The following is a 22,784-nucleotide window of genomic DNA, read 5'->3' on the forward strand; positions in this document are numbered from 1 at the left end:
ACTGACTGAGCCACCCTGGCGCCCCTTTTTTATTTTTTTTATTTTCTGAAAAATACACATCTTAAAGGAAAAACTGACAAGCACTGATTACTGAAAAACTATGATTTGTTTTCCTATCAAATGAAACAAAAACAGAATCTGATTTCAGTTTCAGAACTGTAACTCCTTCTCATTTACCTACTTGTAACTGGGCTCAATGTAGTCTGTGTGGCAAAAGAAAATACTGAAACTTAAAGTGCACTATAAGACTCAGTAACAACAACTGAAAACCTTATTTCTCTTCTGGGTTATTAAAAATTTTCAATCTTTTTTCTTAAGTGTATATGGATGCGTGTGTGTGTGTGTGTGTATATTTATATATATGCTTAAGAACTCAATTTAGACACACTTTCCTATCTTTTTTTCAAGGGATAAACCATCATCCCCTATGCCCTTGAGGTTCTCTTCTCAGATGCATTTTCAATTAACAGCCAATCTGGCTGCCAGAGAGATGGTCTGTGGAGCCAAATGCAAGAAGGCCTCATTTACCTGATGTTGTTAGGGAGCGAAGCTTATTTTTTCAGTTATGTTATTCACTTGCAACCTTCCAAAACAAAATAGTCTGAATGTAAATAGATACTTTTTAACCGCCTCTAGATCATTATCATCCTTGCGTAGTAAGAAATGTGAAGCCTTGCAAAAAGAAAAAAGAAAAAAAAAGAAAAGAAAAGAAAAGAAAAGAAAAAAGAAAAAAAGAAAACAATGTGAAGCCTTGCAGAGTAACCATTTATTGAGCATTCAAAGATCGATGTCTACTAATTGTGGTACTGTGTGCAAAATGTTAAATCTCTTCTGCGTCAGTTTCCTTATCTGTAAAATGATATTAATAAAACCCATCTCATAGGATTTTTTTCAAGATTAAAGGGTTACTACACACAAAACAAGAGCGGGGCTTGGCATACAGTAAGTACTCAGTATGTGTGAGTATTCCCTACTCTACACCAAAATTTCTATACCACCACTCACATAACTAATGATGCCAAGCCGTTTGAGAAAGGGCCACTTGTCAGAGCCAAGTGACCATGGGGCTGTCACAGCAGAGAGCAGAGCCACAACAGCAGAACACAGGGACCTGTGCTGGGACCTAGACACTGTGGAGGTTCAAAACAGAGACTTGTGGGAAGAAAGCTTTATGTCCCTAGTTCTAGAAACAAGGGAAAAAGTAGATTATTGAAGAGTAACTTCCTTAACTTTCCATGAAAAAATGAATAGCACCTTTAAGGTAAACCACTAGAAGTTTCCAACTGCAGAGAAAAAGATCATCATGCCCTCAACTTGTAAATTATTCCAGAGATTTTGGTCATAAATTACACAAACAAAACAAAAAGGTGCAAATATTAGACAAGGAAAAATTTATGACTTACAGATAGGCCAGTCTGGGCCAGTCTACCCAGAGCATGCAAAATAATTAATTTCACAAAAGTAATGGTGAAAAAAAAAAACCTACCCACAATAGTAACAAAATAAACTTACAAAAAAAGCACAAGGCCTATAAGAAGAAAATTATAAAACCTTACTGAAGAGCATTTAAAAAGTTGGGGGGAAACGGGGCACCTGGGTGGCTTGCCTCAGTCAGTTAAGTGTCCGACTCTTGGTTTTGGTTCAGGTAACAAAACCCACAGTTTCATGGGTTCGAACCCTGAGAGTCAGGCTCTGCGTGCCCTGCACACTGGCCATGTGGAGCCTGCTTGGGATTCTCTCTCTCCCGCTCTCTCTGCCCTTTCCCCTCTTGTGCTCTGTTTCTTTCAAAATAAATAAACTTAAAAAAAAAAAAAATAAAAACAATGATCAAGAAAACTTCAAAAAGGAAAAATGTCAATCACATATTAATTATACTACAAAGTTACTATAAATATCAGTAGTATATTTTCTCATGCAATAGAGAAAAACAGAAACAAAACAAAAACCCAAAACATAAATGGAATAGATTTGAGAGTCCTCAAACAGACTTCCTTACCTATGGAGACTGAGCATATGACAAAGGTGATGGTTCAAGCAGGAAAGAAAGATGGATTATTTAATTAATGGGTGTGGGGCTACACGTTATATATGGATTAAAGAAAATCATATACGTGGCCATACACCAGACAGGGTATGAATTTACAGTACTAGAAAAGTACTTAAGAGAACAGGAAGTAATTTTTGTACTGGGCAGCCTTCCTTAGTGAGGCTTGGAAGCCAAAAAGAAAACCATCAACAGATTTGACAAAAAAAAAAAAAAAACCCCACAACAAACCAGTAATAGAAGGGGCAAAGATAAAAACAGGTAATTCAAAGAGAAAAGACACAGAAGTGGATCTTAAACATATGAAAAACGCTCAGCCTCACTAAAAATTAGGGAGCAGGAAAGTAAAATAATCACTATTCTCTGCCCATTTCACGAAGAGCAAAAACACGACTAAGCCACAGCGGAGGGAAGGCCCAGGAGAAACGGGCACTTCAGCAGCCACCGGTGGAGGGAATGCACATCAGAACAGCTTTGTGTGTGTGTTTGTGAATACATTTAAAACCCTAAAAGGCTACAAACACATCAGTGGTTGCTGGAGGGCCAAAGGAAAATTATATGGGGAATTTAACTTTCTCTGGAGTTTTCTACAATGTTTTCATAATAAGCGCACCCTGTCAAGGAAATACATTTTACTATTCCAGTAACATAGACTCTGAGATCTAAACTCGATGTTCACAAAGTGCTTTTAAGCTACCTCCCTAGTTCTTGGCAATGTTATCTCAGAAAAGTGAACCCCAATTAAATGAGGGGTATTTGTAACTGATCTGTGGGAAGCCTGACACAAGAAATGATGCTTCAATTCTACAACCTTTACCCCCAAAGGACACTTTCACTCCTCAGTCATTTCTTATAGGACGGCTGCTTTAAGGATGTGGGGGAGTTAGGCAGGAAGGTGGCACAACATATGCCTAGCCTCTATATCACTGTTTGTTGAACTGTCCATTAATAGATAGTGAAATAAATGTAGTGGGCATCAGTGGGCTATAACTAGAATTATTTCTACACAATATAATTGAACAGCATTAATCAAATGTATGCATCAAGCACTGTAATGTGAAATGTTTTTGAAACTTTCTCCCCAGAGAGATAGTATATTAATTTAGAAAACATTTACAGAGTCTTTTTATGTACCAGGCACTGGAGATACAGCAATGAACAAAACTGATAACAGTGCTATCACGAACTTTACTTTTATCCTGGTGGGAGACAACATTCACTTATAATCACCTGTATAAAAAGTTAAGGAGAAAAATAAATTTAGGCAAGAGGATGGGTAATGGGGGGGGGGGCTATGTGTGTCCACGTGTACTTGTGAAGGCCTAGGAGGGAAAAAATCAGGAGTTATTTGGAACATGTTAAGTTTGAGATGCCTAACAGACATCTAAGAAAGGAGATGTTGAGTAAACAGCCAGATACGTGCACATGGGGAGAAGAGAGCCTCGTTGGAGTGAGTTCCAAAAAGAAGGAGGGGAAGAGAAAAACCAGAGACAGAAATTATGAACACTCCCATCTGAGGACTTTTGCCAAAAGGAAACAGGATTGAAAGCTGGAAGAGATAACAGTCATGAAAAATGACAATCAAATGGGGAAAAATGAGGGACATTCGGGAAAAAAAGAACTGCTGAAGCAGTGTTCTTGAGTGGGCCTTAGCTAGCAACTTGGAGTTCATCCACAATAGCGAGGAGAGGGCTGAGTTCATGGGCACAGCGCAGGTAGGTGGGTCTGTGTGGTGATGGAAACCTGTGAAAATGCTCCTGTTCGCCTCTAAAATTTTCTGAAATAGAGACCAAGGCTATCACATGAGAATGAAGACAGGAAAGGTGGTGCCTGATTACAGAGCAAGGTGTAACACAGTGGTACAGGGAAGTGGAGAATGAATGGACTGGAAACAAAGTGTAACTGTCAAGTGGTTAGAAGTTAGTGTCCAAGAAACTAATGAGACTAGTTAGCCGGGCTCTGTGTTTTTCAACCAGCAGGATGGAGTAGATAGTTAGAGTTGACCTATGGGTTAGCCACGGAAGTGTGACGAAGCAAGAGAGGGGGCAGGAGTTGAGTGTGCATGCCGGGGTGATGAAAATGACAATTATAATGGTTAGAATTAAAGCTGCGCAAGGAGGAAAGTAGGACCACAAGAGGGGTGAGAGTACAAAGACAGCAGGACCAACGGATTATAGAACTGATGGGACAAATAAATCATTAGTGTTAGCAACTAGAGGGCGTGAGTTGGAAGGATGGGAGGACAACCAACCAGATGCATGACACTGAGATTCTGGAAGTGGTTCCAGGTACCGGTAATGACCAGGTCCTGGGTGTGACTATGGCAGTGAGTAGCTGAAGTAGAGAGGAAGCAAGAACGGAGAGGCCAGGATGTGTGTGGGGGTGCACTCGCATGTACGGACAGGTCAACTGGTTTACAAAACTGGTAAAAACCACTGCTCCAATGCTTCTCAAGCTTTTCATATGAGTCACTGGGAGATCCTGTTCAAATGCAGAATTTGACTCAGCAGACTCTTTTTTTTTTTTTTTTTAATTTTTTTTTTTCAACGTTTATTTATTTTTGGGACAGAGAGAGACAGAGCATGAACGGGGGAGGGGCAGAGAGAGAGGGAGACACAGAATCAGAAACAGGCTCCAGGCTCTGAGCCATCAGCCCAGAGCCCGACGCGGGGCTCGAACTCACGGACCGCGAGATCGTGACCTGGCTGAAGTCGGACGCTTAACCGACTGCACCACCCAGGCGCCCCTCAGCAGACTCTTTAACAAGCTCCCAGAGAATAAAGATGCTGCTCGTCCAGTATAACAGCACTTAAATACACCCAACGTTCTACTCTGGACCTTCAGTGTAATTATATCCGGGAAGCTATCTGTAAATTGCCTCTTTGATTACTATTGTTAACAATTCTCACTGAGATAGTAGTCAAAGGGTAATGAGGAGTATTTCATGGACTCATCCTTGTCTTTTGTTTCCTCTGTTCCATCATTTAATACTTGGTCATGACCTGACCTTAGCGTTCGCACCTTCTTCTATTCATCAGGCAAAGTATGCAGCAGAATCAAGATACTGTCTTACTCACATCTATTGCAGCAAACATTCCAATGTTCCTTGAAAACAAATACATGCTAATGACCAGAAAAATAAACTGTCCGGATGGGTGTGGTAAGGTAGAGCAGTCAGGGTGGAACCAGAAAAACAGAAACCATATTTAAATATTTAAAACAGAGGCAATTTAATGTAGGGAGTTAGTTACAGGAAAGAAAAAGCTGAGAAGCTCCAAGAAGGGATGGTAAGGAAGCGGAGAGACTGGCACCAGCTGGAAAGTGCTGCCATCTCTAGGCTGGGGGGACACAGAGAGAAACCAGGGTTAGCAGAGCTCAGGAGACAGACCATCAGTGGGCCTGTCACCACCAGGGATGGGGCTGGAGCCTTACGAGGACGAGACAGAAAAGAAGTCCCTTGGCTTCCCTTGTGCTTTTAGCTTCCTACCTCCTGGAGGGAAGCCACTGGTACAGCTGCCTGAGTTGCAGTTTTCCAAACAGCTCCCTTTGGTCCAACCCCTTCTCTCTCCACAAGTATAGCCCATGCCGCTTTCTGAAAGTAGGCTCAGGCCCAGCCTCTCCATCAGATGTGCCATAACACCTTAGAAATTTCTATGAAAGCGTCAATGAGAAAAGGAAGACACTTTTGTTTAATTCCCTATGCTAAAAACCACTGTGTGGTTAGTTGTGTCAGGACTGAATCAGGCTTAAGACACCGCTACCGAGGTTCAGACTTACTGGGCGAAGAGCAGATCGTACACAAGACTGAGCTCACCAAAGTTAACCTATGAAATGGGGACCAGCATGAAACAACAGTACCTGTCTCACCCTTCATTACTGTATATACTTAAAATGGAATTAAATGAAATCAATTAAAATGGAATCGGAATGTTCTGACAGGATAGCCACCTGGGAAAAGATTTCAAGGTATCTACAAAATACATGTGGCTTGACTGAAAACTATTAATTTATCTAATAATTTGATTAACAAACTCTGTTTGATTTGGTATTTTAAAAATACACAGGACATGAGACTCAACTTGCTTAACGGTGATCTAATGATACCTGTGAAAAATAAGCAGTCACTGGCTGAGAAGATACACCAACCTATTAGTTGTAAAATCTAAGTAGATTTCAGTCTAACAGTTACCGGTAACGGTCTCATTTATTCTTTGCAACTTAGGACACTAAAACTGCCTCCTGGCAGTTTTTCTCGATTAATAATTACTATATAAGTAAACCGAGAGCGTGTATCATGCTGCCAGGCACTGTTCCAATGTTTCACATTTATTAACTCATTTACTGCCCACAGTAACTTTGTAAGATTGGTACCACTCTTATTCTCATTTTACAGATAAAAGAATCTGAGGCATGGAGTGGTAAGGCGGATTACCCAGCTAGTTAGTGGCACAGCCTTGATTTGAACTCTGGCAAGCTGGTCAGTCTCTGCTCTTACCCCTGTGCTCTCTTGTTTTGCAATCATTTGTTTCATCATTAAATACAATCAAAATCTTAAATATGTCTTCTTGCTGTTTTCTGACCATTTTTATAAAGTTGGATGATATTACTTTCACTATACTTGTATTTTTTTTAAGTGATGAAACTAACCTCTGTACAGCAACAAATCTAGTGTCACTGATTCTTTCTGACTCATCACTAATAGAATGGATCCTCTCTAGCACATTCCATTTCCACTACCCCAAAATTTTTAATGTTTCTCATTTCTTGTAGAACACTTACCGATAGTAAGGTCATGCACTGGCTGAAACCTCTTGTCTGTAAACTGTAGCAATAAGCATGATTTACCAACACCTGAAAGTTAAAAAAAAAAAAAAAAATCATGAGACAAAACTAACAGAAATTAAGAAACACTTTACAAAAGCACACAGAAAAGAGGCAGCCAGGGTTTCTGGTGCTCTGTGAACAATCTATCAATTTCTCGGTGTTGTAATTTCTTGGGAAATTACAGGATTGATGATTTATTTGAGGGAGGGAGGGAGGGAGGGAGGGAGAGAGGGGGAGAGAGAGAGAGAGAGAAATATCTTAAGCAGGCTCCATGCAGTGTGGAGCCATGTCAGGCTTGATCCCAGAACCCTGGGATCATGAGTTGAGAAGCTTAACCACGCAGGACACGCAGGCACCCAGGGATTGATGATTTATGTGGAAGGTGTTAATCAATCCCAAACACCTTCTCATCCTTTGTTGTTCATTTGATATTCTAATCTGAAAGATAAGTGGCAGGAACTCCTTCCTACAAGACACCTAGCTGGTCCCCCTAGTAGCCTCTTTCTACCACAGTACTCCAGCCATTAAGGGTTCCTGCACTTTGTTTTTCCTGTCGCAGTGAAAATATGTAAAAACAAAAGTAATCTCTTTTTGTAGTTTATCTTACTTACCTACGAACAAACTAGCAGTTAAGTGCTGGGATCTACTTCGGTCTACTTTCTGGCTAATTCATTTCAGGATTGACTAATCTGAATTGTGTCCCTTCAGAGGCACCTGGGTGGCTCAGTCGGTTGAGCGTCTGACTTTGGCTCATGTCATGATCTCACAGTTCATGGGTTCGAGCCCCGCGTCAGGCTCTGTGCTGACCGCTTGCTCAGAGCCTGGAGCCTGCTTCGGATTCTGTGTCTCCTTCTCTCTCTGCCCCTCCCCGGCTCACGCTTTGTCTCACTCTGTTTCTCAAAAATAAATAAATGTAAAAAAAAAAAAATTGAATTGGTCCCCTCCCTCTACTACCAAAGGTCATGAATAACTTCCTCAGCCCTAAATTAAAAGACAAATTATCTGTATTCATCCTACCTGTCCTATGAGAACTGGTTTACTGAACACCACACCATTTTCCTACTCATTTTCAGGCCCTTTTCTTCATATATGCCTCCGACTGCTTCCTTGAGAGCACCCTGCACTTGGTTCACCCTTTCCCTCAAAAGGCTCTACTGAATGCTAACTGTGCTCTGCACTTGGGACTTGAAGACACAATCCTGTGGAATGCTTCCTTCGAGTACAGGTAGAGAAAATAAACAGAATGAATGCCAAATAATCTATATGCACTGCAATTTAGAATTATAAATATTGCCTTTTGAAAGAAGAGAGTACTGTGAGGAAGAGTAAGAAGATACTTAGGCTGGAGAAGGTCTTTCTGGAGAAGTGACACTTGAACCAAGATGTTCAATGTCTTCTAGATTCTTTTTTTTTTTTTTTTTCAATGTTTATTTATTTTCGGGACAGAGACAGACAGAGCATGAACGGGGGAGGGGCAGAGAGAGAGGGAGACACAGAATCGGAAACAGGCTCCAGGCTCTGAGCCATCAGCCCAGAGCCCGACGTGGGGCTCGAACTCACGGACCGCGAGATCGTGACCTGGCTGAAGTCGGACGCTTAACCGACTGCGCCACCCAGGCGCCCCTGTCTTCTAGATTCTAAACTCAACGCAAGAAGGATGACGAATATCTTGTTGTCTTATGCCAGAGATAAGGCCATTAAATGATTCTGGTGAACAACTGGCCCTAGTGTCAAATGTTACAAAGATTGTCAAAATGCCCAATAAACAAATCAAAGAAATTTGTGTGTGTGTATGGTTATGTTTTGGGAAATACTTTATTTGTTCAAGGTTTTTGGAATGTTTTAACCAAAAATAAACTGGAATTTCAAAACATCTGACCTGAGTTTTCTTCTCTTTTCTTTGATCTATGATTTCTTTTTTTACATTACAAAAGGTGTAAAGCCAAACTCATTTTAGCAGATTTCTAGCTTCTTTGAAAAGCCTTTCAGGTCTGCGACAGAAAGGAAAATTATTATTTTTTAGGTGTCAAAGTACAGAATAAGTGAACATTCGCAATATGAATCTTCAGGGTTATTATTATTATTATTATTTTTTAAGATTCAGAAAAAAAAATTAAGTACAATCTATACCCCAACATGGGACTCGAACTCATGACCTCAAGATAAAGAGTCACATGCTCTACTGACTGGGCCAGCCAGGCACCCTGAGGGGATTTCTTTGTTTTTTAAAAATATTTTTCAGGGCAGTTATTTCGTTTCACGGCAAAACTCAGCAGAAAGGACAGCCAGTCCCCATATATTCCCTGCCCCACAGGAGCACAGCCTCTTCCACCATCACCATCTGTGCCAGAACTGGAACTCTGACTACAATCCATGAACCCGCAATGACACGTCGTCATCGCTCAAAGTCCATGGTTTACGTTAGGGTTCGCTGTGGTGTTTGCCTATTCTATGGGTTTTGACCAATGTATAATGTGTTCCCCGTTATGGTATCATACGGAAGAGTGTCACTGACCTAAAAATTCCCTATGCTCTCCGTCCCTCTCTCACCCCTAACCCCTGGCAAGTGCTGATCTTTTTACTGTCTCCACAGTTTTGCCTTTTGCAGAATGCCATATAGCTAGAATCAGCCTTTTCAGACTGGCTTCTTTCACTCAGTAATATGCCTTTAAGATTCTTGTGTCTTTTCTTCATTTCTGTTTTTTAATAGCCCAAATTTTCCCATACAGAAAAAACACGTAATTAATTAAACATCACAGATTTTATTACTGGGAGACCTCAAGAATCACCTAACAGTCTGGTAAGCGTGTAATGATACAAGAGCCTGAAAACCGTCTCTTACCGCACAACGGGATGTACTGTTTTAGTACCACTAACACCACTTACTCTGACCAGGTGCAACTTACGGATAGAATAAGGCTTGCTCTTTGGTTCTTCGTTTCAAGACTCTGTATTCTTTCTTCAGGTAACCACAGTACTTTTCAAGTTAGAGGGTAATTTGGTAATTTGCATACTCTGCAGGACATCCTTTATTTAATATCTGTCCTCTTTATGATATAAAATTGGCAAAAAGCTCCAGCGTTTCTTTCATGAATTTTCCAGTCTCTCTTAATCCTTGATATTCAGAAAGTTCTTTAAAAGCATCCTCCCTATCCTTTCAGCTGTTTGTTAGTCTAAATGTCAGATCCCCATTCATCAATGGCAAAAATGTGCTCCGACATTTTTACATACTTGATGAAATTCTATATATTTTGTGCAATCTGTAACTGATTTATCTTTCATTTTCATGGAAAATAATAGTCAAATATGTTGATTTTCCTGGAGGGAGACACTTACAAAAAATAACTGAGGAATAGTTTAAGTGGCCAACGAATATTTTCATGTTATTATAACTGTATTATCAAGAACTTTGAAATATTTAGTAATTATGATTCCCAACAACAGATAAACTTGTACAGAGCCTCCCTCACGCCAGATATCGTTCTAAGCAATTTCCATATGTCAGTTCATTTAATGCTAAGAACAGCATAGCATAGGGGTTAGATTTCTGACTCCAAAGCCACACCACACTCCTTGGGTTCCAATCCCAGCCTTGCTAATCACTATCAACAGAACCTCAAGTGAGTTACCTTCTCAGTGCCTCACTTTCCTAATGTGTAAAAAGGAGGAGAACAATAGTACCTATCTCATATGTTTATTGGAAGTATTAAATGAGTTCAAGCATTAAGTGCTTACCACAGTGTCGGGCACATAGTAAAATGCAAAAAAGAACTCAACAAATGTTTGTTACCATTACGACTACCACTATCATTTATTACTCTATGTATACTTTAAGCTCCCTAAAAGCATGAAGCACCTTTCATTCATTTTCAGTTTGACCGACCACATGTACTTCCGACGATCTTCCAAAATTCAACCTTATTAGAAATACTTGGATACGTACTATGTTCTGAGGTTAAGCAACTGGAATGTATCAGCCAACAATAAGATAAAGGCCCTGACCTTCTGGAGAAGAGATCATGAACAAACTTTTTTTATTCTTTTAAGTGTGTGTGTGCACATCTGCACGTATGTGTGTATAGTGAGGGAAGAGGGGGGTGTGACGATGGACGGATGGATGGATGGATGAAGACGTGGTAGTGCGGAGTGTTACTTGGTATGGTACAGAGAGAAAGCAGAGCAGGGGCGGCTGGGCGGCTCAGTTGGTTAAGCCTCCTACTTCAGCTCAGGTCATGATCTCGAGGTTTCTGAGTTCGAGCCCTGCGTCGGGCTCTGTGCTCACAGCCCGGAGCCTAGAGCCTGCTTCGGATTCTGTCTCCTGTCTCTCGATAATAAATAAACGTTTTTTTTATTTTTTTAAAGGGGGGGGAGAAAAAGCAAAGATATGCAATGCTGGGGGGGGAAGGAAAAAGGGTGTGGTGTTTAAATGAGGTGGCTGCTCACTGAGAAGGTGAGGTTTAAGTAACAACTTGAGGAGAGGAGGAAGCAGGCAGGTGGATTACTGAGAGAAGAACACTTTAGGCTAAGGAAGCGGCCAGAGGAAACGCTGTCCGTGGGATGTGTGGGAGAAACTGCGATGAGGCCAAATATGGCTGCAGCTCAGAAGGCAGGGGAGAGTCCTGTCCCTAAGAGCAGAGGCTGCAGGCGTCATAGGGGCCTGGTCACACAGACCCCACAGGACTTTTAACATTTACTTGTGATAAAATGGCCGACTCACTGGAGGGTCTTGAGCAAAGGAGTGACAGAATTGGAAGTAAATTCTAAAATAGTCGCTCTGGCTGCTGCAGTGAGAATAACCTGTGAGCACAAGCAGAAGCAGAGAGACTGGTTAAGGTGGCTTTCCTCAGTCAGGCAAGGAATGGTGTCTTGGACCAGGGCAGCAGCAATGAGGGGTCTGAAGTGACTGAATTCTATGCCCGGTTTGAAGGAGAGCCAGGATAATCTGTTGGTCGTGTGGATGTGGGTTTTGAGAGGAGAAAAGCATGAAGCACAGCTCCAATGCTTCTGTCTGATCAATGGGAGAATCCGAGAGATGGGGAAAATTCTCAGGAGAGCAGGAAAGATCATCAATTCCAGTCCAGTTATCCCGAGTTGGGGTGAACAGGCAATAGAATATAGGAGTTTGGTATGTAAGTTTAGACTACAGGGAAGATGTTGAGGTCGGAGATATAAATTAGAACTGTCAGCATAAGGTGGTATGTATTTTTTTTTATTATTTATTTTTTTTAATGTTTATTTATTATTGAGAGACAGAGAGGCACAGTGTGAGCAGGAGAGGGGACAGAGAGAGGGAGAAACACAGAATCCAAAGCAGGCTCCAGGCTCTGAGCTATAAGCACAGAACCTGACGCGGGGCTCGAACTCACAAACTGTGAGATCATGACCTGAGCCGAAGTCGGTCGCCCAACCAACTGAACCACCCAGGCGCCCCTTTAAGATGGTATTTAAAGCCACAGAAAGAGAGGGACCAGCAAAAAGACACGCCTTCTTATAAAAGCACGTTTGTTTTGTAACAGAATTAAACAGAAACCAAGCAAACATAAAAGCGGCCCCTCCAAATCCAACTACTACTGGTTTTCATTCTATACCTGGAAGCTGAGAGGCCTTCTTGCGTCCTCTTCTCTCCCTCTCCGTGCAGACAGACTCCCACGGCTGGTTTCTCGCCACCATAGATGCCTTCTCTGGCCATTCTATGTGAAGTAGCTTCCATTCCCAATCGCTCTCTATCCATTAGAAGTTTTTGATCTTTACCAAAAAATCCCCAAATCCATATTGGGCCTCACCCCCAGAGGTTCTGACTGAGCTGTCAGCATTATGCAGTGGTTAAAAGCGCTACGTGGGTGGCCTGGATGAACCTCTAACCTCTGTGGTGTTTTTGCCATGTAGAAGCTTTGTAGTTTCAGTGTCCTGCTTGTTTACTTTTGCTTTTGTTGCCTTTGCTTTTGGTGTCAGATCCAAAAGTCTTCTCCAAGACCAGTGCCAAGGAGCTTATGGCGTATGTTTTCTTCTAGAAGTGTTATGGTTTCAGGACATTCAAGTCCTTAATCCACTTGAGTTAATTTTTGTGTGTGATGTGAGACAGTGGTCCAGTTGCATGCTTTTGTATGTCGCTGTCCAGTTTTCTTAACATCTTTTATTAAAGCGACTGCCCTTTCCCCACTGTATATTCTTGGCTCTTTTGTCATAAATGAGTTGACCATACATGTGTGGTTTATTTCTGGGCTCTCTATTCTGTTCTATGGACCCTCGTGTCTGTTTTTATGCCAAGACTCCACTGTTTTGATTACTACGGCTTTGTAATATAGTTTGAAATCAGACAGCATGATGCCTCCAGCCTTGTTCTTTCTGAAGACTGCTTTTGCTACTCACTCTTTAATACAAATTAGTGTACTTAATGCCACTGTCAGAGTTCCTACCATGAAGTCACCTTAACTTTTTCTTTTACTTTGGGTCCAAGTCACCATCATCAGTAGGACAGTATTGTGGTGAGGACTGAGTACCTAAGTCCCACATGAATGCCAAATAAATACAAGCAATGCTCATTAAACTACATTCCTAAAGCCTCACCCTAGAGATTCTGATTCAGGAATTCTTTGGATGGACCCCAAAGTCAAGTTAATAAGCCCCCTAGTGAGTTTTAGGCCATGTGTCCTCCACAAAAAACAATGGCCCTAGTGCCAGGTGTTCTACTGAGATTTATTTTCTTAGTCGTCAATTGACCTCACCAATTTCAAGATAATTTTAAAAAACTGATAATGGCTCTGTTTTTAAAATCATAAGGCACACAGTTTATTTTAAAATAAAAATTAAAAAATTTAAGGGGCGCCTGGGTGGCTCAGTTGAGTGTCTGAGTTCAGCTCAGGTCATGATCTCAGAGTTTGTGAGTTCGAGCCCCACATCAGGCTCACTGCTGTCAGTGAGAATTCATATCCTCTGTCCCTTTCTCTCTTTGCTCCTCCCCTGCTGGTGCTTTCTCTCTCTCTCTCTCTGTCTCTCAAAAATAAACATTTAAATTTTTTTTAACTTAAAATTAAAAAAAGTAAAACTTGAAAAGTACCAGAACCAATTCCTAACCACTTTTGTCCAACTATCATTCTGAAATTATGGCTGCCTATTTATATCTATTACACTTATAGATGTAACAAAATTTAACAAAAATTCCATGAATGAAGGACCTATCTCATGACTAAAAGTAACTCACTGAAGAACTATGTATTTTATTTTTCTGATTTTGAGTCTTCTCTTTTTTTCTTTTTGATGAGTCTGGCTAAAGGTTTATTGATTTTGTTGATGTTTTTAAAATTTATTCATGTATTTTGAGAGAGAGAGAGAGAGAGAGAGAGAGAGCATGAATGCGAGTGGGGAAGGGCAGAGAGAGAGGGACAGAGAATCCCAAGCCAGGCTTCGAGCTGACAGCAAGGAGTCTGATGCAGGGCTCAAACCCGTGAACCGTGAGATCATGACCTGAACTGAAATCAAGTGTTTGAACGCTTAATTGACTGAGCCCCACAGGCGAACCCCAATTTTGTTGCCCTTTTCAAAGAACCAGCTTCTACTTTCACTGATCTTTTTTTTTCTTTTAGAGAACTGTATGTTTTAAAGTCATACCAAAAAACTGACAGACCTCCGACACAGATCATTCAGAGATGTGGTGAACTGGCTGAAATATTCGTAGCTTCTTTTGCAAACAGAAAATTGTATTCTTCTCTGCACAACATTCCAAATTGAGAAACACGAAAAAACAATAAAGTCTGCTCTTTTTAAACAGAAAACTAATAAACTCAGCATGGTATATTAGAAAGAACACAAGCTCTACAGTTGAAACACCAGTGTTCAAATCATCTGTATCATGTTATAACCTGTGACCTTGGACAAACTATATAGAGAAACTGAGCTCCATTTCCACATCTGTAAAATGGGAAAAAGAAAATAAAAATATGGTATTCCTACTTCAAAAGCATACCATAAAGCTTAAATGTGGAAACTTCAAATTTTGCAAATTCACAAGTTAATAAAAATGTTAAGTTGAGAATTCTTTCAGATGAATATAGCTGAGGAGCAAATCTCCAACCAAATCCACCTGATCTTGAGTTCAAAATTTTAAAAACATATTTTCTACAATTAAGTGAAGAAAACATCCATAATCTGTAACTTTCTTTCAAGTAAAATGAATTCAGAGTCACTCTTATGCTACTGGTTTTCCACACACTGTCCCCCCCTCACAACTAAGACAGCAATCCTCTCGACCACTTCCATTAGGTACTGATCTGGCCCCTTATTGTTAACAGGCTGAAGAGTGGCCCCCAAAGAGAGATGTCCAAGGGCTAACCCCTAGAACCTGTGAATGTGACCTTGTTTAGGCAAAGGATCTCTGCAGATGTAATCGGGGATACTGAGATCATTTCAGCCTGGATTTTGGCTGGGGCCTGAACCCAGTGACAAGTGTGCTTACAAGAGAAAGGCAGGGGGAGGCAAACATACACACACAGGTGACAGGCTATGTGAAGACGGAGGCAGAGACCAGAGCTGCGCTATCACAAGCCAAAGGACACCCGGAGCCACCGGGAGCTACAGGAGACACGGAAGAAGTTTCCCTGGAGCCTTCAGAGGGACAGCGGCCCTGAAGATACCTGGACTTGCACTTCCGGCCCCCAGAACTGTAAGCGAGTTCTGTTGTTTGAGGTCCGAAGGCAAGTTCGGGGGCATTAGTTACGGCAGCCTTAGGAAAGCAACCCGCTTCTCAAGAGTCATCGTTCTTTCCTCTCCTCCTCCTGGGACTTTTGTGTTGTCAGTCTTCCAGGTGTGTGGACTCCACCTGTAATAATGTCTACTGTAATCAGTAAAGTGCCTCAAACACCAGAAATCGTAAGAGCAGTTAAGGGAAGGGGAAACAGGGCCTACAGAGCGCTTATGTCACAAATCTATCAGTGAAGGCTAGGAGGAAAGGTGAGAGATGGCCACTCAAAAAATATTTACGGAGTACTTATATTCCAGGCACTGGTAAAAATAAATGAATAAAAATAGAGAAATTAGACAAAGTTTCCAAGAGGATGTAGCTTTCAAAACACAGGGTATCTTTTCCCTGAAAATGGGAGGTACAGAAACAAGTAGGCTGATGACAAGGCTGAAAGAGTTGCTGAAGAATCAATCAAGTGAAAAGGAAATAGGAAGTTGTGGGGATACAGCCCTCTTTCCCCTGAAGCAAATCATCTGCCACTACTTCTGTACCTCTGGTTTACAATATTAAAGTACTTCGAGTACTTTAAACTCTGGGATGCGACCAAAACCATGAATATGAGTAGAGCAGATCATGTCAGTTATTTCTCACACATCCGGCCAACTGCACATATTTATTTAGCATACTTTAAGTGTTCTTTCCCCGAATACTCAGTGACTTTTTTCCATTTAGGTAATGGTTACTTATCTTTACAACTTAACTCAAGTGCCTTTAACCCCTAGGGAGCTTCCGTAATACTTAATAACTTCCCTTCACAAAGTGAGTTAGGTATTCTTCGGATTTTAAAGTATGGAGACTTTCTGGCCGTGTGTATAAAATAATCAATGCAATTGTCTGGTTTCAGAAGAAAAAACTAGATGCTCTGTTGTAAACGCTGGAAAAGAAGAACACTAATGGCCTTCTGTGATGATCTCACTCACCTTGGGCATGGCATGGACTCTAGGAAACCACATCTGGACCTGAGCTCAAGACCAAGAGGTGAAGAAGTCAGGCCTCACGGAGGGCAAAACTCATTTTAAAAAACAGGCTTAGGAAGAGCACCAACCCTACTCCTTACTCAGCTACTCTTTGCCGAGGACCCACGACGGACACCTAACAGTGAGTGGAGAAGCCTTAACTTGATAGCTTACCCCTTACTCTGCATTCTTTATGAAACCTCTTTGCTTTGACCTCTCCCATTGTATTGATTTTTTCTCCCCCTTAGTTTTTACCTAATGTCCTTTTCTGACTCAGGATCTCATCGAGGACACCATGTTAACATTTGGCGATGATGTTTCCTTAGGCTCTTCTTGGCTATGACGGTTTCTCAGACTTTCCTGTTTTTTGACCCTGACAATTTTTAGCAGGACTGGGTAGGGTGCCGTAGAACGTCCCTCAACTGGAATCTGTCTGACTTTTCCCCACATGACTGACTCAAGTTACTGATGTTTGGGAGGAAGACCACAGAGATAAGAGTAGTTTCTCACCTCTACAAAGGTACCTACTATCATAACAAGGGTACATACCATCAACATGACTGATTATTCCTGATCACCTGCCTGAGGTAGTCTGACAGGTTTCTCCACTGTGAAGTAACTCTGTTTCCTTCTCTTTCCATGCTATACTCTTTGGAAGGACATCACTACTCTTAGACCACCCCTTGGGGAGTGGATCTTACCAAAACTGTAACTACTGATCTGTTTCTCTTTGTATGTTGTCATCTTTCACCACCACGTCTCACTGCTCCTAGCCAATCTTCTGCCCTTTCATAATGCTTTAACATTACCATTGTATTTACTACTTTTACATTCAAAAATAAATTAAAAAAGAGCCTGTATTTGACGTACTCTTCTGAAATAGAAAAGTACCTGAAAATTACCTTCATCTTTAATTTTTGCTTCTTTTTTTTTAAGGTTATTTATTTTTGAGAGAGACAGACAGTGTGAGTGGGGGAGGGGCAGAGAAAGAGGGAGAGATAATCCCAAGCAGGCTCTGCACTGCTAATGCAGAGCCCGATGTGGGGCACGAGCTCACAAAACTGTGAGATCATGACCTGAGCCAAAACCAAGAAACAGACGCTTAACCAACTGAGCCAACCAGGCACTCCTTTAATTTTTCACTCCATGCAACATTCTTTCTTAAATCCTGTTAATTACAACTCTCATCAGTAACTACTTCATTTTCACGATCACTGCCTTAGATAAGGCCTTCATTACCCCCTACCTGGACCACCGTAATAATCATCTAACTATACTCCAGCTTCCTAATCTGTCCTATGTATGACTGCACCAGGGAGGAATGAGAGAAGAAGGAAGGAAGGGATTACATTTAACATCCAGTATGTCTCTGCCACTGTACTACAATATGAATATATACATGTGTGTGTATTTAGTATCTTGAACTAAATTTTTTTATTGTTTATTTACTTTTGAGAGACAGACAGAGACAGAGACAGAGTGTGGGTGGGGGAGGGCAGAGAGAGAGGGAAAGACAGAATCTGAAGCAGGCTCCAGGCTCTGAGCTGTCAACACAGAGCCCGATGTGTGGCTCAAACCCACAGACCATGAGATCATTACCTGAGCCAAAGTGGGATATCTAACCGACTGAGCCGGCCAGGCGCCCCTTTAGTTTCTAATGTAATCATAATTCTAGTCTGGTATTCTTTTCTTTTAAAAACTTCCACCTATTCTACTGTCTACAGAATAAAATTCAAATTCCACCATACTCTATCACGATTTAGGTCCAACATGTGTAATGAATTTATCTTTCCGAAAATCTTATTTCCAGTAACTATCTGACACGGGACTATACTACAGTTAAACTGGATGGTTTAGGGGCACCTGGGTAGCTCAATCGGTTAAGCATCTGACTTTGGCTCAGGTCATGATCTCATGGTTCACGAGTTCAAGCCCCCCCCACATGGGGCTCTGTGCTGTCAGCTTGGAGCCTGCTTCAGACCCTGTATCTCCCTCTCTCTCTGCCCCTCCCCTGATCGCACTATGTCTATCTCTCTCAAAGATAAATACACATTAAAAAATAAAATATAATAAACTGGATGGTTTATACTGAAGAACATATGAGGCGTGGCACTTAACAGATGTACAATAAATGACCACTAACTTGGTTTTTTCCTATTTGTACATTCTGATTATTTACCATTTCTACTTGTCTAAATAAACCCTACCCATTTTTCAAGAACCAGCTTGAACACTATCCTTTTTTTTTCTTTTCTTTCAATGCTCAATTTTTCTTCCTGAAATGCCATCTTACTCTGAGGTTTCCAAGAAGAACCGGCATTCTGGATTCTGGAACTTCTTTATGATAATTCCAAGCTTTTCCCAGTACCTCCGTCAGAGCCCTTGTCACATTCTATCAGCACTGCTAGACTATAGATTCCTTAAGGGCCAGGACATACCTAATTCACTTTTAAATCCTTCACAGTAGAATCTGGTCCTGTGCTTTACATTTGGAAACTTTTACTATAATAGCCTTTTGCATTTCAAAGTACACCGCCAGTTTAAGAGAGAACAAATGTACCAGACTAGATCTGGATCCTGTGCAGGACCCTGGGAGGAAAAGCTGTCTCAGGTCTCCAGGCCTTGTTTGCTTGTCTGTATAATGGCAACCATACCACTTACCTTATCCATAAGGTTATTTTGAGGAATGGAAGAGAGAGCACACAGATCACGAGTCTGTGCTTCTTTTCGCTTCCCCAGCGCTGAAAGGTAGGTTGACACTTTATCCCATGCTAAGGCATAGTACTCTACATAATGCTTTAGTAAGCACTTATCCCCTTACACTTTTATTATTAATTTACACATCTACTTTCCTCCCTCAGGAAAAAATTCACCGCTTTGTGTTTTGAAAACCACCTTGCACTGTGGCCCAGCCTAGAAGACACACGTTTGCTTAGTGCATGTGGCATTCATGTACTGCCTGCTCGCTGAAAAGGTCACACGGTGAGACTAGTCTTTTCTACGTAATGACAAACTCTAGTAGTCTACATTAAAACAACAACAACGATTTCTCAGAAAATAATTTACTGATAATAAATAAAAGCTTTTTACTCGACAGTGGATTTTTCAGGGAAGAGATGCTAGAGAATGAAAACCTTACTGTGCTGAATTAGAATCCCCTCTCTGATTATCATCTGCCAACCTCAGTGTAATTTTCCTTTGAAAAGTTCAGCTTTTTAGTGTGTACACAAGTTATCAATCAAGCGCCTCCTAGCTCCAAACCTTCACTGCCTGCTGGAGAGACCAGAACATCTCTCCCTTGCCAGCTGGCGTGACAGCAAGTGTCGTCGGCAGAAGGCAGCACTCCGTAGCTCTCCTAGGCCAACCTTCCCTAGTGTTCCTTCAGGCTGCTTTCCCTGAAGGTCCCAGCACAGCTCCTCCCCATGGAATGCTTCCCAACAGCACACGGACTGATGACAGCTTTCTAATCCATCATGGCCCGTGGGTGAAATTCTCTGCCACCCAGTGGGCCTCAGCCATGCCCCTCCAAAGAGGTCTGGACTCCAGATTGGCTCCTTCCTTCCACGTATGGAGGATGTGCCTCTGTCTGCCGCGACTGTATTCATCGGAGATCTCTCTACCTCGTAGCCAACTCCCTGTTACTCTAATCCCACGGTATAGTTAATGATTCTTTACATCAGACTTTCCCTGCTCAAATTCCTATGCGGTCTCAGTCTCCTAGTTGGAGTATGACTGATCCAACCAGTATGGTTAACAGAACCTTAAGACAAACCAAATTTAATCTGGTGAAGTTGAAGGTTTCTGAATATAAACCAAGTTTAGATTTTCTTAGGAAAGGCCTAGTTTGTCTTTTTGGGGGAGAATGCAAACAAAACAAAACAAAACAAAACAAAACAAAACCAGATGCAATTTAAATTTTAAAAAACTGTAAAATAAATTGTAGCATCTGCTAATTTCCATGGGGAACAAATAAAACATTAAATCTAATAGCAAGTAAGACAGCATAATGTGGTAAAAATGGCATATCTTTCCTTTCTTCCAACTCCTGGGACCTTCCCCCACTCATTTTAAGAGTGTTTGAGAAGAATCAGAATGAAGAAAACTGAAGTATAACTACCTCTCAGAATCTTAAGAGTGTCACAGTTTGCTAGAATCATAGAGGTCCTCCGTGCTCTGTTTTGTAGCCAGTTAGGTCATGAAATCAATTTAGTGGATCACAACGAGCATAAAAAAAAGAACTAGAAAACAGCAAATATTAGACCGTATGTACTGTACAAGGGTAAGTACTGTTTGGAAACATCTGTTTTAAAGGGATGTATGCATTGGGGTGTCTGGGTGGCTCAGTCAGTTAAGTATCCGACTCCTGACATCAGCTTGGGTCATGATTGTGAGATTGAGCCCGTGTTGGCTCCCACTGGGTGTAGAGCCTGCTTTAGGCTTCTCTCTCTCCCTCTCCCTCTGCCCCTCCCGTGCGCACACACGCACATGTGTGCTCTTATTCTTTTTTTTTTTTTTTTTTTTTTTTAAGAGAGACAGATGCACTTACACGTACATCTGAACCCTGGGCTGCAATCAAATATGTACCTATTACTGTGACTTACAAAAACAAACATCTACCCAAATAAATACAATTTAGGTATCATGAGTCATCTACCAGGTGATGATTCTATTACAGAAACCTCTTTGTAAAAAGATTTTCCCGTTAAATGAAATTAGGATGACCCCATCCCTGCTTTGCCAGGGGAAGGCTCAGTTGTTTTCCTGACAAATTCTGAATCCATTTGGATGATAAATTATACGGTTTCTCTAAAGCAGGGATTCTCAACGTATGGTCCTCAGACCAGAAGCTTCGGCCATTACTCAGAAATTTGTTGGAATGCAAATGATCAGCCCCACCCCAGCCTTCCAGAATCAGAACCTGTGAGGCAGAGCCCCGCAATCTATGTCTTACCAAGCTGTCCCAGTGATGCTGATGTGCACTGAAGTCTGAGAACCGTTGCCCTAGATATAACCAACTAAAATACTGCTTTCAGTGTCTAATTGTCTTCAGTTTAGTTTTCCAGTGATAACTAATCTGCAGCCCCTACGTGGTCGGTTTAACTGAAAATGCTGGAGATGTTTCCCCACGGTACAGGTAAAGTTCAAAACATGGTTAGCCTGCTTTCCACTTAGCAGCTTTGGTAATTACCCAGCTTAGAACTGGGCTCCCGCTACCTGTCAAATACCCAACGGACCCACTTCAATGCAAATACCCTTCCTTCCGATTTTACTGCATCTATGGGCTTCTGTACTCAAGATATGCTCATATGCTTTTGCCTTGTTTGAAATATCTGCATGGTTTTTGACAGTCTGAAAGTGAAAACAGGCTCCCTCCTCACACACAATCTTATTTGATCATAACAGTAAGCCTATGAAGTCAGTCAGAACAGAAATGATAACCTCATTTTGAAGATGAAGAAACTGAGGTTTAAGTGATATGCCTCAAGTAAGAGGCAGAATTGAAACTCCAAATCGGGTTTTCTGATTCGAAATTGTATTTTTCCACTATGCCATCCAACCTCCTCATTTTGTTCTTCTCAGATACCTCACAACTGATACCCTTCCTAACTAAAAATGATGTTATCTCACTTTCCGGGTATTATTAGTAGTAATACTAAGTGGAAGAAGACAATATTCTATAACTAAGTGACTCTGACAGGGCAGAAACTTAGTGAAGAAGGTTTTAAGAAAATGAATACTATCTCCTTGACACTGACTTGACCCCAACAATGTTTCCGTGAATATATCAGGTATATTACACTTTAATCTGACTATTTTCCTAATCCTTTCATAAGCAAAGATTCCAAATAAGAACTGCAGCATCTCAAGAATACATTTCAATGAAGCAGCTTGCAGAGAACACTTTTCCATGATGTTACGGAAGAAGACGTTTAGGGATATAAATATACACTATAATCATTACACAGTAAATTTACTGTCTGTGGTCTCTAAATAGTACGCTCTGATACAAATGAGATCAAAGTTCAAGGCTGTAAGCAAAAAAACAAACAAAACAAAACCTGTTTCATGCAGTTTCTACATTATATTGGCAAGAGCCCACGGAAGTACATGGTAACAGTAACTAAATCAAACTGCTACATTCCTAAACATAGACTAGGCACCAGTCAACACAGACAATGCTGAGATTAGCCTGCTGAATTTAAGTATACAAAATATTTATCAA

At 41.2% G+C, this 22,784-nt stretch overlaps 1 protein-coding gene across 3 annotated transcripts in view; it reads right to left on the minus strand.

Annotated features, from left to right (window-relative positions):
* Positions 1-22,784, minus strand: part of RAB2A (RAB2A, member RAS oncogene family) — an 87,535-nt gene that overhangs the window by 47,769 nt on the left and 16,982 nt on the right. Inside the window, exons 1-2 of one of the 3 annotated variants that reach the window (XM_045455152.1) lie at positions 20,588-20,642; positions 6,824-6,895 (exon numbers count right to left, since the gene is read on the minus strand). The exons of 1 other annotated variant lie outside the window; for it this stretch is intronic. In XM_045455152.1, the coding sequence (XP_045311108.1) occupies positions 6,824-6,895; positions 20,588-20,627 (112 nt within the window). In that variant the 5' untranslated portion in view covers positions 20,628-20,642. Of the gene's footprint in view, positions 1-6,823; positions 6,896-20,587; positions 20,643-22,784 lie in introns of those variants that run through there. One more of the 3 variants, XM_045455150.1, reaches the window with a different exon arrangement.

Source organism: Leopardus geoffroyi, chromosome C3 (assembly GCF_018350155.1).
Source record: "Leopardus geoffroyi isolate Oge1 chromosome C3, O.geoffroyi_Oge1_pat1.0, whole genome shotgun sequence".
Classification (NCBI taxonomy): Eukaryota; Metazoa; Chordata; class Mammalia; order Carnivora; family Felidae; genus Leopardus; species Leopardus geoffroyi.